Source organism: Buceros rhinoceros, unplaced genomic scaffold (genome assembly GCF_000710305.1).
Source record: "Buceros rhinoceros silvestris isolate BGI_N320 unplaced genomic scaffold, ASM71030v1 scaffold17877, whole genome shotgun sequence".
Classification (NCBI taxonomy): Eukaryota; Metazoa; Chordata; class Aves; order Bucerotiformes; family Bucerotidae; genus Buceros; species Buceros rhinoceros.
In genome coordinates, this window is record NW_010424156.1 from 3,463 (window position 1) to 23,820 (window position 20,358).

The window sequence follows — 20,358 nt, forward strand, 5'->3', positions numbered from 1 at the left end:
TAGTTGGGTGAAAAGAAATGGGAAAAGGCTTCCTGAAAATTGCACAGGAATTCCTAGCATTTACATCAGGAAGGGATTATTTATGAAAAGATGACCAAAACCTCAAATAACTTAATAAACTTGCTAGGATAAACATTAGAGCTAAAACTAATCTACATTTATCATTTATCTTCTGAATAGGAAGTCACATAAACAGAACACTTTATGACAGTTTGGGGAACACGTCAATACATTTTATTAACAGTAGTTGAAATTGTCAAAGAAAATAGCTATACTCTTGCCAAAGAACAAAGGACAGTTTATTAGAAGTTAAACAACTGGTCAGGATAAATCATGTCAAGGTGGTAGACAAAAAAAAAAAAAAAAAGACGACTTACAATAGATTAGTAAGAAAGTGCTTCTTAGAAAAAGAGTATTTGAATTCTCCTTGTAAAAACACACACACTTGAAATTACAAGATAAATAGTAGTGTATGGTCTGAACAGAAACTTTACCTGTGTCCATTCATTTGTCTGGGGATCATAAGACTCCACTGTATTAAGGTATGTTTGACCATCATATCCTCCAACAGCGTACAACTTGTCACCAAGAAGACATACTCCCACTGCATCTCTGCTAATGCTCATAGAGGCCACAGCAGTCCACATATCTGTTTTTGGATCATACCTAAAACATAATTGGAGTTATACTCTAAAACTGTTGCCAAAATTCAACAGAAAAAATGTACTGGAATTGACACTTTAAAGGTAGGAGAAAACAGATATTATTCAGACAGCACAGATTTGAGTGTTAATTTCAAAGGACTTTTCCCCCCAAATACTCTCCTTGTAAATGTTAATCATCTGGTAACACAGTACTAGTTATGTATCTAGCTGCTATTACTACATTTCTTATTTTATGTCTAAATGTACCACTCCGAAACAGTTGTGCAGCTACACCATAGTACAGCAAGTGCTTGCTCTAAGTGAGAAATACTACATGTTAAAGCACAGGCTGTTGAGGTTGAGTGTGCTACTAAAGAGAGTTAGGTGCCATGAAAGATTACCATTCTCAAAAAAACCCCCAAAACTGCAGAAACAGTTTGAGAAAATTCTGGGAGAAATGGTAAGAATTTACAGCACTTCTATAATCATAGCTCTGTACCATCAGAAGCACCAGCACAGTAAAAGATGGTTTAATGAAAAACATTAAATGTGATTCTAGAATAATATCAACATTCTTCACAAGTCAAACTGAGGATGACATAGGAGAGCTCATGCTATTCTTATGTCAAGGAACATATTTTAACCTGACTGAGGGAGACAATATTAAGATTATAGATGCTTACAGCAGAACTGATGTAATCACAGAGCTCTGAAGGGCTCTAAAAAACTATATGAAGAAAATAATTTGGCTAAGAGACCATCCTAAGATTACATTCGCTAAAAGCAAGTTTGAAAGATACTAGTTTTGTTTGCATGAAGAGCATAGATTAAGAATTTTATCTGCAGTTCTCCAGTCAAAGTACTACAGAAATGCATGCAAGCATCATCATGAAGCACATGCTGCTAACACAAGTACGATGTAGTGAAAGAGGATTATTAGTGAGCTACATATAGAATTTACTTTTCTATTGAAGTTATTCTATAATTAATTCAGAAAGCAATGTATTTATCTGGGAGAAGCAACTTTTATTGCAAAATATAGTGGTAAACAAATATTGGAAGCTCAGTGTGGTTTTATGAAACTAGTAATTTTTTAAAGGAGCTATTTCCATGAAGTTGATGGTCCTCAATTTCATCTCACTTAAAGAAGACAAAACGCATTACAAAATGATTCATATTTATTAAAGTCATGTGTTCAGAAAAATACTGATGCAGAAGAACGGAACTATTACTTCTTCTTGGGCTTCTAATTATCTGTATTCCTCTAAAAATTTGGTATTTGCTAAGATGTAGCTTCCTCACTGCAAATCTTTCTCGGGTCTTTTTAGTGCAACTTCCACATAAATGGTACAGGCCACACTATGTATTTTGGGGTCTATTAGGACACTGGAAATTTGAAAACTACACCTCTGTTTTGTGGGGGTTGGTTTTTTGTCTTGTTCAAGGTTTTTTTCTGTTTGTTTGTTTGGTAGAGGGTGAATCACATCTCCTAGGATAAAGAAATTTAGTAAAAGGAGAAGACGGGTGATGAAGAATCACTGTAAGTGTAATTACAAAAAGTTATTAATGAATGTTAAGTCATACCGTCTTTGGAATGACTGAATTACATGCCAGTTTTCCAGTGCCATCAGGGCATACAAGAAAGAATAGGCTATTTAAGGATCCACAAACTCTGGCTGTTAACTCCATTAAAAGTTACAATATGAATGGATACAGACTTCTCATGCGAAAAAAGTTCTACTTCATTTTTAAAAGCATGCAGTTCCAAGTTATTTTCAGTAATCAATCGTAATTCATTCAATGAGATTGTTAAGAAAAAAAATTTTTCTAGATTAAGTGCTTTAGGGAGGATTCCCTTTAAACAATCTGTTTTGGCAACATTTTGAATCATATTATGACTATACAGTATGTTTTGATACATGAGTTTCCTCTGCTCATGTTAAAAATGACATGGCTATTTTCCTGGGCTTCCGGCTCTTTCTATAAATCACTCCATAGACTAGCACCACTAGAATTACTAACAGGACATGCCTGCATCAGGGTATTACCTTTCTACGCAGTCTGACAGCCTGGATGTTAAGTTTGATGCGGGGGCATCATGACCACCTATTGCATACAAGAACCCATTCCATGTGGTTACACCTACACCACCTCTTCTTTTTGACATCTGAGCACAGAGGGTCCATTTGTTTGTATGAGGATCAAAACATTCTACTGACTTAAGACAAGAACTTCCATCTCGACCACCAACTGCATAAAGCCTACAACAAAAAAAAAAAAGTAAATACGTATTGTCTGAACAAGACTGTTCCCAGTGATGTATGAAGGATTTTCTAGTTTGTTAAGAAGGGAAATTTGGAAGCAGACTTTCAACTTTCAATAGAATGTTCTATCATGAAAACCCAGATAAGATTTTGCTCCAATCTTTTCCTATTGTCACAATCAATACATAACAACAATAATTTACAGAAAATTATTATCTATAACACACAGCATTTATGTTCCAACCTATGCATATAGCTAACATTTTCAAAACTACTTCTGTGACTTGACAGACAAAGGCCCATTTCTAGCAGGGTGGGAGGGACAACAAATTCGGTAGTGGATCTGTGCATGCAACAACCCTGCCTCATCTTAGGCATTCAGGTATTTTTCTGGACCTGAACTTTATGAATGGCAGCACTACCACACAGCATTTATGTTCCAACCTATGCATATAGCTAACATTTTCAAAACTACTTCTGTGACTTGACAGACAAAGGCCCATTTCTAGCAGGGTGGGAGGGACAACAAATTCGGTAGTGGATCTGTGCATGCAACAACCCTGCCTCATCTTAGGCATTCAGGTATTTTTCTGGACCTGAACTTTATGAATGGCAGCACTACATTAATTCCCTCACACCCACTAGATGGCCTAGTTTGCTCAGTTCTAACAAAAAGGTTTCTAGTATTTGGTATTAACAAAGAACTCAAACTTTTTGGAAAGGCTAGGAGGAGGAGATTGGATTTAGAAGCACTCCATCAAATAAACATTAGAAATGGTATGATAGCGTGAACAATTTACAACAGGTACTATGAAAGCACTATTCAAGATGTCCTTAGTTTGGGAAACAGCTTCATTTGGTTTTTTTAAATATAGTGACCAGCAAACTTCAATACAAACATCTTGTAAATATGATTGACCTAGTAGTTCTCAGTAATAATTTTAATACCCTTTAAAAAATACATTTCCATGGAAGTTCCATGTTTAATAACACAACCTGTTTAAGGTAAGAAATGTCCTGAAGGATATTGAAAAGTCCTGTTGCAGTTCCAGAAAGTTCATGACTAAAAATCAATCCTCTATGCAACACAGCATTTAAATGAAATCGCCCACCTTGCCTCCCCCCAAAACATGACAGAGTTTTGATCACGTACGCAGTGGTATCACATTTCAGACATGGAGAAAGATATATTACTTTCTCAATATGAAGGTTTTGAGCAAATAATTTGAAATACATTGTTACAGATAGATATTATTATAAAGTGCAGAAGTTACTGTTCTCTCAGCTGAAGTGCTGCAAGCACTTTTAAGCTTTTTAGCTATAGGCATTTAGTTGTTGCCTACTTTAAGAGTCTAGGGAGCGTTCTCTGATAGAGAAATGTGAGGTTCTATTTCTGGTGCTTTTCACGACATCTGGGACCCTCTGTTGAATATATTGGAAGCTTCAGACCTAGCTCAGGCATCTGAGACTACAGTTCTAAGGCAGCCCAAGGCACTCTGCTTGCTGGTTTTTCTTCCCTCTTTCCTGCACCCAGGGAGCATTTCCACTGATTCCTGGACTTATTCCAGATCTCACAGGACCCTTTGTAGGTGCATTTCAGCTGTACTAATTTAGCAGGAGACTAACCTTCCAAAAAAAAAAAAAATTGTAAAAAGCTCTTTGCTATCTCACAATATTCAAACAGCTAAAGGAAGACACATCAGAGAGTGCAAAAACAAGCAGTGAATATTTGTGGTCAAGAATATTTGTGTAAATATTCTGCCATGAGCACAACACTACTCAGCAAATCAGGTTACCTTTGTCTGCTATGGTATTCCTGTAGCCATCCTGGCAAATAGGGTTTGGATAAGCCCACTACAAGGCTAGTGGAAAACTGGAAGGACTGCTGGGCTCAAATGACTGTGATCAGCAGTATGAAGTCCAGCTGGCAGCTGGTTTCTAGTGGTGTTCCTCTCAGACTGATGCTGTGGCTGCTCAATGTCTTCATTAATTAGCTGAAAGATGTAATGGCAATCAGCCTAGCAAGCTTACCAGTTTGCTGATGGTACAAAACTGGGGTGAGTGGCTGATACACCAGAAGGCTTGTGCTGCCATTCATCAAGACCTGGACAAGCTGGAGAGCTGGGAAACCTAATGAAGTTCAATAAAAGCAAGTGTAGGGTCCTGTACCCAGGGAGGTATAATCCCATGCATCAGTACAGATGAGGGGCTGACCTGCTGGAAAGCAGCTCTGTGAAGAAGGACCTGGGAGTCCTGGTGGACAACAAGCTAACTATGAGCCTGCAGTGTGCCTTTGAGGCCAAGAAAGCCAATGGTATCCTGTGGTACATCAAGAGTGTGACTAGGAGGTTGAGTTAGGTTCTCCTCCCCCTCTACTCTGCTCTAGTGAGACCACATCTGGACTACTGTGTCCAGTTCAGGGCTCCCCAATTCAAGAGAGACAGAGGACTACTGGAGAGAGTGCAGCAGAAGGCTACAAAGATGATTAAGGATACTAAAGAATCTCCCTCATGAGGAAAGGCTGAGAGACATGGGTCTGTTTAGCCTGGAGAAGGGAAGGTTGAGAGAGAATCTTATCAGTGCTTAAAGAAGACAGATCATTCTCCGAGGCGTGCAGCAGAAGGAGGAAGAACAAGAGACAAGTTCAAACATGGGAAATTTCAACTAGGTATTAGAAAAAAAAATGTTCAGTACAATGGTGGTCAAAGAGTGGAACAGGTTGCTCAGCGAAGCTGTTGAATCTCCATCCTTGGAGATACTCAAAACTCAGATATGACCTTAGATACCTCAGTTAAGTTTGAAACTAGATCCAGCTCTAAAGTTGGCACTGCTTTGAGTTGGTGTTGGATCAGATGACTCCAGAGGTCCCTTCCAATCGAAATTATTCTACAATTCTGTGATTCCAACTGATCTTTATTTTCTTAATAGCTTGATTCAAGTACCACTTGTAATTTGGGATGGTATAGAACAATTACACTTAGTCCAAAGGAAAACAATAAAATCACTCAAAGTCTAGGAATCATGGCCTACAAATAAAGACTGAAGGAGCTGAAGTTATTCAGTCCTGATGACAGAACACTGAGCGGACATGTGTCTTTAAATACAAAAGGCTGTTGCAATAGGTTAGAAAGGATGCATTTTCCATGATCACTTTGGATAGTACAAAGAGTAATAACATAAATCAGCAAAAGGTATTTAAGACTTGATGTGAGGAGAACTTCATAGATGTATTACTAGTTAGGCAGATTGCTTAGGGAAGTTACAGAAACTTTACTAATGCAGGTTAAGAAGATGATCACTCTGGTTATGAGTGTTCTAGATGTAACTGATTCAGCTTTGGAGTAGCAGAATGGATTAATGAACTCCTTGATTTCACTTACAGCCATCTCCTGTGATTGCAACATAAAATGACCTAACTGTCTGAATATGTTTTGTATTAGGAATTAGGCATGTTTTCACTGAAAAACAGCTGTGCAAATTGCAGATACAACTCTGGATTAGATTAATTCTGCCAGAGTATACTGTTCTGAGTTAATGCAATACAATGTGAGTACTCCTCCACGACTTTACAGTAATTTTGGAAGTTGATTGTTCAAACTATCACAGTAAAAGGAAAGCACTGGAGTCTCAGTGAAAGAGAAGAACCATTTGCTCCTTTCTGTATTAAGGAGATGGTTAACTATTTATTAGCCTACAGAAATGGTGTCTCAGAAGTGATACTGAGGACCACTGTGATGTTGTGGGGAAGCTTGCTTGACCCAATACAGTATCTCTTCTGTGAATGAAGAAACTTGGTTCTTAATGCTATCAACAGGTACCCACCAAGAGAAATTATTAATAGTCATTCAGAATGGTCCTGTAATTACATTAAAATAATGAGATAAAAACCAGAAGTTGCCTTCACATACTTTCCATTTAATATTGCTACACCAACAGTGCTCCTTGGAGTTGACATACTAGCCACAAAATTCCACTGACGAGCCTGTGGATCCCATCTTTCTACCGTATTCAGGTAGCTCCAGCCATCATGTCCTCCTACAGCATACATTGGACCTTCCAATACAGCTACTCCTAAAAAAACAGACATGAAAAACAATTGCTTCTGGATAAGGGGAAAAAGATCACATTTTCCTAGTGACAGTGCAGTGTGCAGTGTGCACTACAAAATATTTAAAAACAAATAAAAAGAAATTTCATTTTGGTAGTCAACACTGGATATAATCTGAAGGAGAAAACATGTTGAATAAGCTGTTGGCATTAAAACACAGTTTCCACCCCCCTAAAGTTAATTTCTAAATGTTTTTTGACCAATCATAAAACAGATAATCTTTTAAAAAATATGCATTCAGCCATTACAGAACTCTGCATACCAAGACCATGACGATGAGTGGACATAGGTGGCATTACACTCCAAGTTTTTGTTCTAGGGTTGTAGCACTCCACAGTATTCAACGTTTTCAGTCCATCTCTGCCACCAACAACATACAATTTATCATCTAAGACTGCAACTCCAAACTGTAATCTTCGACCATTCATGTTCGCAACAGGAGTCCACATGTTGGTACGAAGTTCATACTTTTCAATGCTTGTAGCTCCTGAATGAAAATTATATAAGAAAAAGAATATTAGGATAGCTTTTATTTCAACAATATGCTGATGGCACAAGACAGAATGACATCCTGCAGAATGTTCTTAACTCTATGTATACAAATAGTAATTTTTTACTTCCTCTGGCGTTAACTGCACCATTATAAAGGAGGACATTCTCAGTGCTTCCCAAGAAAAAAAGAGCAGGATTTCTAACTTTGCAGAAGCAAGCCTTTAGAAACACAAATGTTAGTAATATAAAACAACCCTTGTGAAATGCAATTGTATCTCAAAACCAACTGTTTCATAATATTAGAAAAAAAATTTGAAGCTATGTCACATGAAGTACTACAAGTGCTAGCTTTAAAACAAGTAAAAGAAAACTGCTGTAACTTTTGTAACTTGCAGGTTCCTTCTAACTACCATTACACAGTAAGGGTCTATAAAAAAGAAAATCCAAGCGGCTCTGACAGAACCATTTAACATTTAGTCAAAAAGCATACACCTTTGTGCCCTTTCTGTCATTTTCTTCCTTTTACAGATCACTTCCCACTCAAGTAAATAAAGGTTAGTTTTCACTCAATTCAGCATTTCTCTACTCAGAAATCAGATATTCCCTTGATAATTTCAAGTCAATCGTAACTCTACCTTCTAGAATGTTTACAGTATTATCACAGCTATGTAGGTTTTTTTTACCTAATAAACAGTGTACATTTAACATATTTCATGTTCTGTATTGCAGAACCTTTGAATTTTAGAATTACATGTTGTAATAACACCTGTCAAACACTTACTTTAAAAAGAAACACAATACCTCATCAACTAATCATATAAGCCAATACCTTTTGTTGCATCCATTCCTCCAACTGCAAACAACACGCCCACTGTAGATTTTCTAGGTTTGGTGCGAGGACTTTGCAACATAGGTCGTCTCTCTGGCAACAGATGGTACTTCATTGCTTCCATAATGAGTTTTTGACATTCGATGTCATCCCTAAAGAGTGCATTATTTTCCATATCTGCCAGAAACTGAGAAAAAGAAAGAAAATTAAACAGGCTGCATTGCTATAAACTACATGAAGACTAAAAACAAGTCTAGATTTCATAGAATCCTAGAATGGTTTGGGTTGAAAGGGGCCTTAAACATCATCTACTTCCAACCCTTCTGCCAGAGGCAGGGACACCTTCCACTAGATCAGGTTGTTCAAAGCCCCATCCAACCTGGCCTTGAACACTTCCAGGGAGGAGGCATCCACAACCTCTCTGGGCAGCCTGTGCCAGTGTTTCACCACCCTCATAGTGAAGAATTTATTCTTATCTAAATCTGCCCTCTTTCAAGCCCTTATCCCTTTGTCCTGTCGCTACACATCCTTGTAAAAAGTCCCTCTCCAGTTTTCTTGTACCTACCCCTTTAGGTACTGGAAGGCTACTATAAGTTCTCCCTTAAGTTTTCTCTTCGCCAGGCTAAAGAAACTCAACTCTCTCAGCCTTTCATCATGGAAGAGGTGTTCCAGACCCTTGATTATCTTCGTGGCCCTCCTCTGGACTCACTCCAACAGGTCCATGTCCTTCTCTGCAGGGCTGCTCTCAATCCCTTCTCTGCCGAACCTGTATATGTGCTGGGGACTGCCCCAACCCAAGAGCAGGACCTTGCACTTGGCCTTGTTGAACCTCGTGAGGTTTGCATGCATACAAAATCACTGCAAAATTAGCAATCAGGAATTTTAAAGGGACTCAACGCGAAACAGCTGTGCGTAACATGGTGTGTATATCCCTGGCTTAAAGCTGCCTTAGGACTGCAAAGTGGAAAATAGGCTGTCTGTGGTTCCAGAAGAGATAAGCACAGCCTGCTAAGCCTGAACATCTCTCCATCAGGCAAATCAACAGAAACTATGAGAGAAAACATAATTAACATACACAGAATTAAAAAAAAAAAAACCTGTCAAAGCCCTTCACCAGTGACTTTTAAGAAAATTGAACCTGACTTGATATTCTGACTTTGTTTAAAATACCAAATTAAAATGTTCCCACGTAAATTAGCAGAGGGAACTTAATTTTCACTCTATAGGTTCAGTAGTTCCCGTTGTTTCTTCTCTTGACCCAAAGCACCTCTTACTTCTTCTATCACTTCACAGGGACACTTTGTGATTATAAATTAGTAAACTAAAAGATGTATCTTAACTACCAGCGTGCAATGCTATAAAATTGCACATGGTTTAAAAAAAAAACCAAGAAAAAACAAGCAAAAAGAATAATTACTACTGTCCTAAATCGGACATTGTCATAGTTGCATGAATAAAAATTAAGACTCATACATGACATGACCAATTCAGACTTCCAAATATAGATAGACAAGCAGCATTTTGTATTTAAAGCAACACCATGTGTGTATATATGAGTTTTGCAACCTATATGAGAGATGCAACTTACATGTTATCCAACTTCTAACCCCCCACCTATAAAGAAGTTTCCTAATAGCACAGAGTTTCAACCTCTGAAAGCGACTTCATCTCAGTTAAAAAGAAATGCAATCTAAGATTGTTGTGGTACTCAAAAAACCTGCAGGCTTTTGAAACTAAAACTACTGTATTACAATTTTCTGTAAGTATTCTTCATTCAAAGAACTTAGAATGGGCTTACTTAAATGAAAGCCAATTTTTTATTTTATTTAAGCCAAGTTTTTATTTTATTTAAGCCAAGTTTTATTATTTACATAGCTCCTTGTACTAAAGGCATTTATAACTGAGCAGTCACAAATGATGTGCTAGCATGAAATTATATAGTCACTGGAAAGCTGAAGAGCAAGCTAGTGCAGATACTTAAATACTAAGAATTTCTATCTAAAAGGAAGCTGAACCATCTTGTAACTCTGAAATTGCTGAATAATCTTTTTCAGTAATTGATCAGAGATGGAATACTTGCCACCTTACAGCTAAAGAAGCTAGCAATTATCAATCTTCAGCCTTTGAAAGAGCAAAAAGACTTACAAATATTTAGGACACTGCTTGCATTAACCAGAGAGATGACAGAATGGTATGTACGAAGAGATTCATGAAATCACAACCAAAGAAACTGACAATTCATTATGATTTTTTGTTTCCAGTGCTGTGGTTTCATAGTATTTCCCAAGGTGCTTTTTTCAAAGTGAATGAATCTAATATTCTTTGCATCCCTGCTTGCAACGTTATTGATTTCAGCAAGTTGTTCAATTTTCTAATTTAATTTCTTTCAAATAGCTTTAACCCTTCAACTGTAAAATTTGAAACCTTTTTGTTATGTTACGTTTGCTGTCAAATTGTCTAATGTCATGTGATCTTGAAGCAAAACATGATTCTGAAAATGTTAAGACTGTTTTGGGAACTTCAAACCAATTTATTCAATGCACTAATTGTCGCCATGTTAAAATCACAGCTTTAACAATTTACTTTATTAGAGAAAGTAATACATAAAACAGCAACAGAAAAATATTGTATTAGAAATGTAGGTGTATATTTTGAGAAAATACAAAAAACCTAAAGATAAAATAGTAAGTGAAATGTAACACTGCTTTTGTGTTTCATTCTGCTATTTTCCTAATCAGTTACTGAGTGGACATAATTTGACTTCAGGACATATTTCTGGTTTCAGTTACAGCCAATTAAGTAAAAGGAACACAGGAGTGGTTACTTAGTTATAAATTCATTAAATGCTAAATAAAAGAATGATTTCCTCCAGGTCAACTGACTTACACTCTATTATGTTTCTAGAAAAGGTGAATTACAAAGTCAAGGCCACAACTGAGAAAATCCTGCCATTGCATCTATAATAAGCAGTATGGAAATATTAATACTAAAATGCTTGCTAGTGAATCTTTTTAGCCAGCAAGCTCATACCAGATTAGAGGCAATACACGGAATGTTGTGTATGTGATTTATCACTGTGGATGAATCAAACTCAGTTTTTGTTGTGTTAATGAATCCTACTTATTATTGAGGTTCCATAAAAATCCTATTTTCTTAATTTAATAGAGATAATTGAAAACTGTAAACAACAGAACACTGTAAAGAAAAATTCTTTGACAGTATAGTAAGTACTAAATGTTACTAGTGAAGGGCAAGCACAAGAGAAGAAAAGAAAAAAAAAACCCTACAGGACTAGGCAAATTGTAATTCACAACTATATAAACTGAGCTCAAGTCTCTCTCAACATTGTGTGTAAAAGTCCAAGAAGGAGAAAAAGTATTGATTAAGAACAAAAAGTACGCAAACATGGTTTATCAAGAACTAATAGAATCACTCCAAATAATTCATTAAAATTGTATTTCCTAAATTTCAGCTGTCTCAAGGACAGCTAAAATTATATGAAGAAAATGTAATGATCCAAATAAACTGAGGAAGTTCTATAACGAAGACATTTAATAGGACACACCTTCCAGTGACAAACTTCTCCTTGATAAGCATTTTTTAGGCAGCAGAAGTGATTTTTTTTCCTAGCAGCTCCGCCCATTCTTGTGTCCTGACTGATCTCAGGTTAGGATCAGAATATGCTGCAGGTCACAGACACAAACTTACCATGTCTACACAGCATGCTAAGTCCTTATATGCAGCTCTAAGAATCCAAATCATTAAGAATCCTGAAGATTTTATGACTTGTCACTGCCAATATAACAATGCTGTAGACATTATGCCCACTGTAACCAAGGTATAAACTAGGAAGAAATTGAACAATTTACTTGTGGAGCAAGCAGAGGCAGTCTAATGTAAGCCAGGAGTTTACTGAGATCTTTCCTTCTCTGTTCCAAATCATGTCGAACCCATGTAAGTAGTGCATTCAGTATAGTTTCTTCATTGGGAATATTCATGTCATCACTTGCTAAAAGCTTTGCAATTTCAGTGGCTGGTAGTAATAGAAATTCCTGGTTTCTAATTACTTCCATGAAGTTTTCCTGAAAAAGAGAAGTGTTTTTAATACAGGTGATGTCATACTTGAAGGACATTTTATGGAACTCCTACTATATCTTCCCCTCTTTTCTTTTCCTGCTTTCACACCATCTCTCAGTAGTGCCAGTAAATACCACTGGAGAATTGATCTGGGAGGAAAAAAAAAAAAAAAAAAAAAAAAAAAAAAAAAAAAAAAGTAAAATAACAACGTACTGAGTTATTTTGAGCCCTGATCATTTTCCCAACTCTATCATTCAGTCCCACAGACAGATGTGCTGAAACAACTGAGGGGTAAGTGTACGGGCAGAAACGAGCAATGAGTTCTGGGGTTCTTATCTTGACACTGCAAATTGAAGAAACACCTTCTGAAGTATAGTTTAAAAAGAGAGGTGCAGTTTGTTCCTGTTGATAATGTAGAATACAATGTAAGATGCTTTGTCAAGGAGTACAACATGCTTCAACCATTGGGCACATTTAACTGTTTTCATTACTGCTATATTAAACTATGGCATTAAGTTTTCAGATCGAATAAACAACACTAACAATTTTATTGTTGAGTTTAAATGGATTATTTTAAGTTTATTTTACTATTTTGTAGGCTTTATACAGCTGATCTGAAGGACTGGGGAACAAAACACACAAAGAATCCGAAATATTGTACATGCCTTGCTTTATTAATAATATTTACTTCAAAAGGACTCAATTTTCTAGCCTTCATCCTGTCATTTCCAACAACAAATCCTTATGTCAAAATAGGAAAGTCACAATATGTAAAATTCCAACACTGATATCCTATTACTTCAGAATATTCTGTAAAGATTCTCATGGACTTAGGCAGAAAAGCATGTAGAAACACAACCAGCACTATGAATTCACAGTGAGAAATGTAGCAGAAAAGAGGGAGGTCATGTCTATCCTCTTTCCTCATACACCTTTACAAGGCAGCAAAGGGAAGAAAAGAAAAGCAGTCTATGAATTGCAAAGTGTTCTTATATTTTGGTAGCTCAAAACACTGTTAACCTCATACTCCAAACAGAGTAACTTCATGGCCATAAAACAGTATTACAGTCAATTTAGTAAATGCACTGTTGATTGCTAGATAGCGAGACAACAGGATGCTGGTTTTGCTCTGCCATCACATGTACTTCCAAAACACCTGGAGGATAAAGTTCATTAGATCCGCAGACAGAGAAGTCTAACTGGACCTAATATCAAAATTAGCCTTACTTACTTAAGTTCTTGTTTAATGATTTAAAAAGAAAGAATTGCACACTAATGGATTAGAAGCACATACATGTTTGGAAAAAAAAATTTTTTTTGGTCAAAAAATCCAGGGAGAAACGTGGGAGCAGAAGCAGGACCTCCACTGCAAAACAGATATGAATTTAGCATTTAAAATGGCAACAAAAATATACAGTACAGTTTGGCATTGAATATGCAAAGAACATTATGACAACAAAGTAAAAAAGCTAATACTTCTTCCTTTTTATTGCTTAGTCTAATAATTTCAAAGCTACACCTCAGTACTCCAAATGTATTAACTAATTAAAAGATGGTGAGTAAAGAGGAAAAAACTAATACATGCTAATTAATTACTATTAATTACTAATTAATAGTAAAACAATCCACCTTATGTGAAAGCCACGCATACAAAAGATGGCTACAAGATGCGTATGGGGAAAGATTGAAGTGATTCCACTCCACAGGTAAGTGTGGAGTTGAAATTAGGAAAATAATTGAAAGTGCACATAACTGTATTCCTGGATAGAATATGGAAAGGAAAATTTTACATTTAATATCTGAAAAGCTTTCCTGCTAGGGAGATCCAACTGGCTACACAGAAGCAGTGCTTCCAAATGAAAACTCTAGTAGATTAGAAGGGAGATAGAGCTGTCTTTTCCTCTTTAATTCATTTAACATTCTGTATCACAAAATGGAAGTTAAGAAAGCAAGCAAATACAGGAATTAAAAACAGTGAAAGGACTGTACTAATATTCAGTAGCACTACACATGCACAGTTATTTTACTCTGATATCAAATGCTGGGGAGAAAAATTGAAGCTGAAAAACAATTAAAGTTGTTTCCAGAGTTTAAACACGCAGTTCACAGAAAATCAGATTCCACTGAGCTAGTGGTTTTTTGTTGTTCTTGTTGATTCTCTGTCCTAGAGAGTATGCAAGCTGGAACCGTGCTTTTGTTGAATAAACAGGCAGTGAGCACTGACAAAGAGAAAAGCCAACGCTTATACTACCTTAAACTTTCCATATTGTCTATCCGGATCACAGGAAGTGGAAGGGGAAAGCACCTGCATGGAAAGCTTCCTTTTGTCTCTGAAGGCAATGACAAGCTGATCTTGCATAAGTCACTCAGGGATCCTCTTTGGAAAGCTTTTTTCCAATTGCATTTCAACACTTCAACAGCTGTTGTGTGTTAAAAGCCTGATTTTCCTTCTTGTTGCTTGCAGACAATTGCTTTCTGACGGGAACAAGTTTAACTTCCTTTTGCTCCCATTCTATTTGTAAAGCAGAGGCTCCTTTTAGGCATAGTATCAAAGCATTCCACGGGGAATACAGCCACCCTTTGGCCTATGTCTGGGTTTTTTTATAATCAGAATCTGACAATTCCTCTTCCTCTACAGACAGAGATTCTGAAGACAAAAAGGAGGAGCCAGTGTATCTCCTAGCATTCTTAACCTCCTCATTCGCTTTTTCTTTCCTCCTTCTTATGGGAACTCTCTGTGGAAGAACAGGATATTTCAGAGGACAAATGGTCTGCACTTTCAGTCCATTGCTTTCTGGTCTTGAAAGTAAAAAAAGTTTCCCACCCCCAAAATTAGCTCCTCAAAGAGCTTGGAAACTTTATCAAATGAGTTGTGTGAGGTTTATGTATTAGCTAAAACAGGGACATGGAGTCCCCAGGCTCAATGCTGTGCATTGCTCATTCACATCATAACCTTAAATTCACCCTTCAGCAACTGCACAATGAATAATGCTGATATTCTTAAGCACAAGTCTGCCTTGGACTTGACACAAAGTGAGCGAGCCCTCCCTGCCCTTTGTTTCCACCCTTGAACATTTTGTTGTATTTTCTCCACCCCATCCCACCAGAGGGTGGTAGGAATGAGCAAGTGGCTGTGGTGCTTTGTTGCCAGCTGGCTGGGCTCAATCCGCACACTGATTCAGTCAGCTGCTCAACTGAGGTATGAATTCACTAAGAGTGGAGTCTCTGACCTCCTGGTAAGCTATTAATAGTCAGATAGATGTCAGATAGCAGCTACTTTACTTTTACTCAGCTTTGACTGCTGCATCGCGTGATAAACCAACCTAATGCTTTCAGTGTGCCCAGGGTTTGTTTGGAGTACAACTAATGTAGCCTGACTCCTCTCTGCATAGTCTGTGGATTCGAAAACAGGCGGCCAGCTTGCAGAAACCAATTTAGTCTTGCTAAGGCAGCACTGATCTGTTGTGCTAGGCAGAATTTAGGAAACCTGAAAGACAGAAATATCTTGGGTTTTCATAGATGAAAAGGAGTGAATGAGTATTTTCCAAGTCATATGGTTACTGAGCAGGGTATTTTGGACTGCAGTTTATGGTGCAAGAATCAAATCCCTTTGTTCTGGGTACTAATACAATCTTTGGGTCCGGCCCTCTGTGGACAAAAAAAAAATACTGAATTTTTTCCCCTTTTCACACTCTCCCCTAATGAAAGAAACTATCCCAACTGTTGCAAGAAAAAGGCAAATTATGCCTCTGAGTCCTCCTCTCAAACAATAAACTCCATATTACATAGTTTTTTTGTTAGCCAACTCCTGCCTTACAGGAGATAGCAAGTCTAAATGTCCCACATCTACTCTTCTACAAAATTCCTACTGCTTAGCCTCAATCTGTTGTTACTCTATCCTCTCTAAGTTTTTCTCCTTGTAAGAAGCCATTGGCTGCACTCAGAAATCATGCAAACTCCAAAATTAACTTTATCTGAATCTTGTAACATTATCACTGCTCTCATACTTCCAAAGACCTCTGATGAAAATCAAAATGGCTTTTTACTCTGCTTTAAGCAGGTAAAGCTGAGCAACAGAGACTACAAAGCTATCTACACAGAGACTGACTCAGGCACTATCACAGACTATGTTTAAAACGACTGCTTTTTCTTTTTTTTTTTGGTTGTAATTAAGAAAGTTAAAATCTTGCTACTGAAAAAGCTACTGACAGTCACGGAAGAGCACCTCACTACTCACCATAGATACTTCACATTCTGGAAATAACACAGGCTAGCTTTTCCTAATCTGAAAGCATTAACTTCCCTTTTGCTAACTTTTTTTGTGGAAGAGGAGCTATTGGGTTTTCAGTTAAGGTAACCTATCAACTATTTCAAACAAACAAGATGACAAAAGGGGTGTTTCTTTTCACTTTGTGAAGACAGCAAAAAAAAGGCACAGAAGATATTTTGTGCAAAAAGGCTTTACAAATTAGAGTTAATAGATACACTACAGACCAGCCTAATAAAATTCCTAAATTTATAATTGTATGATACTAGATATAAACTACAGCAAACTAGGATGACCTTTGTACAAAAGATACCTATACCCAGATACATCTCATGATTCTGTCAGCTGTACTTTAAACCCTGATACATAAAAATCAGAGTTGCTCTTTATACAGCATTCCAATCCACTACTGATCACTTCAGTTTATTTCATGTTTCACTTAATGCATCCTGAGGATTTTTCAGGCTTTAGTTTGCAATGTCAAAAATTGACCTGTTTTGATGATAACCTTAAAAATTACCCTCATCCACAAAAACAACTTATCAACTGTCAACACAGTAAGCAGTAAAGTAATGCAACACTTAGTTTAGCATAACTTAGATCTACATCTTTAATATGAAGTGCAGCATTCAAATCCTTCTTATTAATTCATTTTTTAAATCACACTGTATTATACGATTAAAATCATGCCATAGAATCATGCTAATGCTTTCCAATGACACTAATGAACATTCTACAGACAGAGCAGGTCTATCAACAGAGGTAGGTCTACTGATTGGTCCTTCAGTTTAACCAAATGCCCATTTCATCTGAATTTCTAATCTTCACGTAAAGAACTGTTTTAATGAAGCAGGTAAAGATGATTATCAAATGATAGCAAGTGTCATAAAACCTTTAAAACTGAGAAGTTGTTCTAATTGCAGAAATACAGTTATATGACAGTCTGATTTTTTCTGTCAAAGAAAAACTCCTAGAAAATAATGTATATAAATTTAAGTATTTTATATTATTCATTACCTTCTACTTCAAGTAGAAGTACTTCAAGTGCTTTAAAAAGAATTGAAATTATATGGAAAAGCCAGAAATATAGACTATACTCAGTAAGATCCTCCATTGTTCTATGTTGCCCACTGCAGCATAAAAATAATTAATTGTTTTAACAAACAGAATTTCCAGGTACTACAGGTACACTTAACCCTAATGCTCTAACACTTATTAATGGAAAGAGCATCAAGTGGCTAGCACTTACTGCTGTGGAACACTTTCTTTTTTCAAACAGCTTTTAAACAAATGAAATTACTTGGGGATTTATTTTAATTGAAGATTCAATTGGACTATACATTTCTATGCAGTTTCCATAGCAACATTCATTTCAAACTAAAGAAGCTGCTTCTCTATTACTCATTATTACTAAAATTCAATTTCATGTCTCTGTTGGAACTAAACAACATTGAAAGAGGCCTCAGGAAGAAACCACCTAGCACAACTAATTAGTTTTTAAAATGACTTTTTAAAATCCACCTAATTTAAATTTCATCCAGTCAAAGTCTTAAAAGCAACAATTTTGCCACTGAAGTAAACAACGGCCAAAAGACATACAACAACTTTCTTGTGGTCTGAACAAAAGAAAGACAGGTGCTGAAAAAGAATGACTTTTAGAAAGTTCACAGCCCCTTTCTACCACAAGGCTTGAATTGCCAGTCAAAATAATAAGACTATAAACTCTAAGATTAATCTTTAAAGATATATTAGTCTCACATTTATTACTATTCTGATCTTGGCAGTCCACTTAAAGGATATGACAACAGCCCAGACCAAAATATACACTTATTCTGAAAAAGAACCAATAGGTCAGAGGAGAGAGTTTCTCTTTTTACACACTTTTTGTATTGCTGTCTTGCTCAACATTAATCCCAATACTCCTCAAAGGCATAAGCCATGTTTATCTTTACTGTTTCATCTGACTGTCTACTTAATTTCAGTCTCCTTATTTTTGTTTGAGCAATAATGAAGCTCAAGAATAGAAATATTTAAGTTACAACCTGCACGCTATTTACTGACCTGTTTCAGTAAATTTCAGTGTGTACATGATTTTAAACACAGAGATCTACTCACTGAGGAGGAACATTGTATCATATTAAAAAAACCTATGTATGTATGTTATACATACTAAACTAAGTTAGTTTAAGCCACAAAGAAATAATTTTTAAAAAAGTTTTTTAAACAGCAAAATCTAAGGTGGCAAGAGGAAAAGCCACAGATTTCAACTGCTAATTGTAAAACAGAAATTATACCTCTTGGATCTAAGCCAATAGCTTAACGGCCATGCAATGCCATGACACACAAGCAAATGAAGTACTATCTTCATTCTCATATCCTTTACGCAGTACCTACATTCAGGTGCCAAGAGCTTACACCAGTAAAATTTCACCAAGAGGAGAGAAAAATGCCTCACAAAACTGCAAAGAACAGTTGCCTCAGATATAGTTCTCCTGCCTTCTGCTGATAACATTACTGAAATATGCTTGTGAGAAGAACACTTTACATTAAAATAAAAGGATGACTATTATGAAGATGAAGTTTTATGAAGTTCGCAGGTCGGTCTTTCTATAAGTTAACTTTGAAAATATTACCGGCAAATTTGTATTTAGTCACATATTGCCTAGTCTAAGACTAAATTGTTTGATGCCATCCTGACGTCCCATTATTAAGAAATTAAGGATAACGCAGAACCTATATGGATGAATGCCCATATTTATATCCCAAGTATAACTCAGAACCTGAGTACTCCATCTCATTACAAAACAAGAATTCTAGTTTCATGTAGTAACATGTTATTTTGGACTAGACGATGGCAGCTTGCCCACTGTTAAGTTTGCAGTTTTTAACTGACAGAAATAAGAAGCAGCTTTTGAATGATTTTATTAAATGCATATTACACAATCACATCACTGGTACAGGGGAACCATTAATGTTTGCCTGTTTCCTACCAACACTAAACCAGCAACTTTACAGTTATTTTGTCATTTCTCATCGTGGGAACATATGTGCATTCTTGCTTGGAAAATGATCAAAGCCTTCTGAGGGAAAAATATTACTATTTTATTCAGGAAAACATTCTGTTTTTTCCTTACTAAAAGTGGATGATACTTAAAATAACAACATACCATAGTGTAATTGTGAGCCACCTTGTGCAAGTCAGTGCAACCCTGCGCATCAGCAAAAGACCGTATTCCAAGGCAATTGGATGGGTGAAGCTGCTTCATTAGGAATTTGCAGCATGCTTCTACAACCTGAGAGAGCTGAAGAAGGCAAGCTGTCGACAACAGGCACTCAATGTTATCTTCTTTTAATTCGAGGCGACCTAATTGCATTAAAAAAAATCATGTTAGTTTGCTCTTATTTGTTAAATACCGTAAAACTCACCAGCAACAGAATTATTTACAGATAATATGACCGAATATAAGGCTTAGCAAACATCAGCAACAGATAATCAGCTTCTGAAAATTATTACCTGTAATGGTGTAAGGAAAGGGAATCCCAATAAGATTCCTTTTTTTTGTCAGTCACAATAAATTTAAAATATTCACATAATTTGTTAACTAACTGAATATACGAATATCAGAGAAACTGTATCCTACCAGGTTGCCTCAGGTAATGGCAACAATGACTTCTTT

At 36.5% G+C, this 20,358-nt stretch overlaps 1 protein-coding gene across 1 annotated transcript in view; it reads right to left on the reverse strand.

Moving 5' to 3' along the window:
* Positions 1 to 20,055, reverse strand: part of LOC104497440 (kelch-like protein 5) — a 22,137-nt gene extending 2,082 nt beyond the window's left edge. The window contains exons 1-7 of the mRNA XM_010140690.1: positions 19,849 to 20,055; positions 12,207 to 12,419; positions 8,338 to 8,524; positions 7,279 to 7,503; positions 6,817 to 6,979; positions 2,693 to 2,905; positions 495 to 666 (exon numbers count right to left, since the gene is read on the reverse strand). Of these exons, the coding sequence (XP_010138992.1) occupies positions 495 to 666; positions 2,693 to 2,905; positions 6,817 to 6,979; positions 7,279 to 7,503; positions 8,338 to 8,524; positions 12,207 to 12,419; positions 19,849 to 20,055 (1,380 nt within the window). The remainder of the gene's footprint in view (positions 1 to 494; positions 667 to 2,692; positions 2,906 to 6,816; positions 6,980 to 7,278; positions 7,504 to 8,337; positions 8,525 to 12,206; positions 12,420 to 19,848) is intronic.
* Between the last annotated feature and the right edge of the window lie 303 nt (positions 20,056 to 20,358).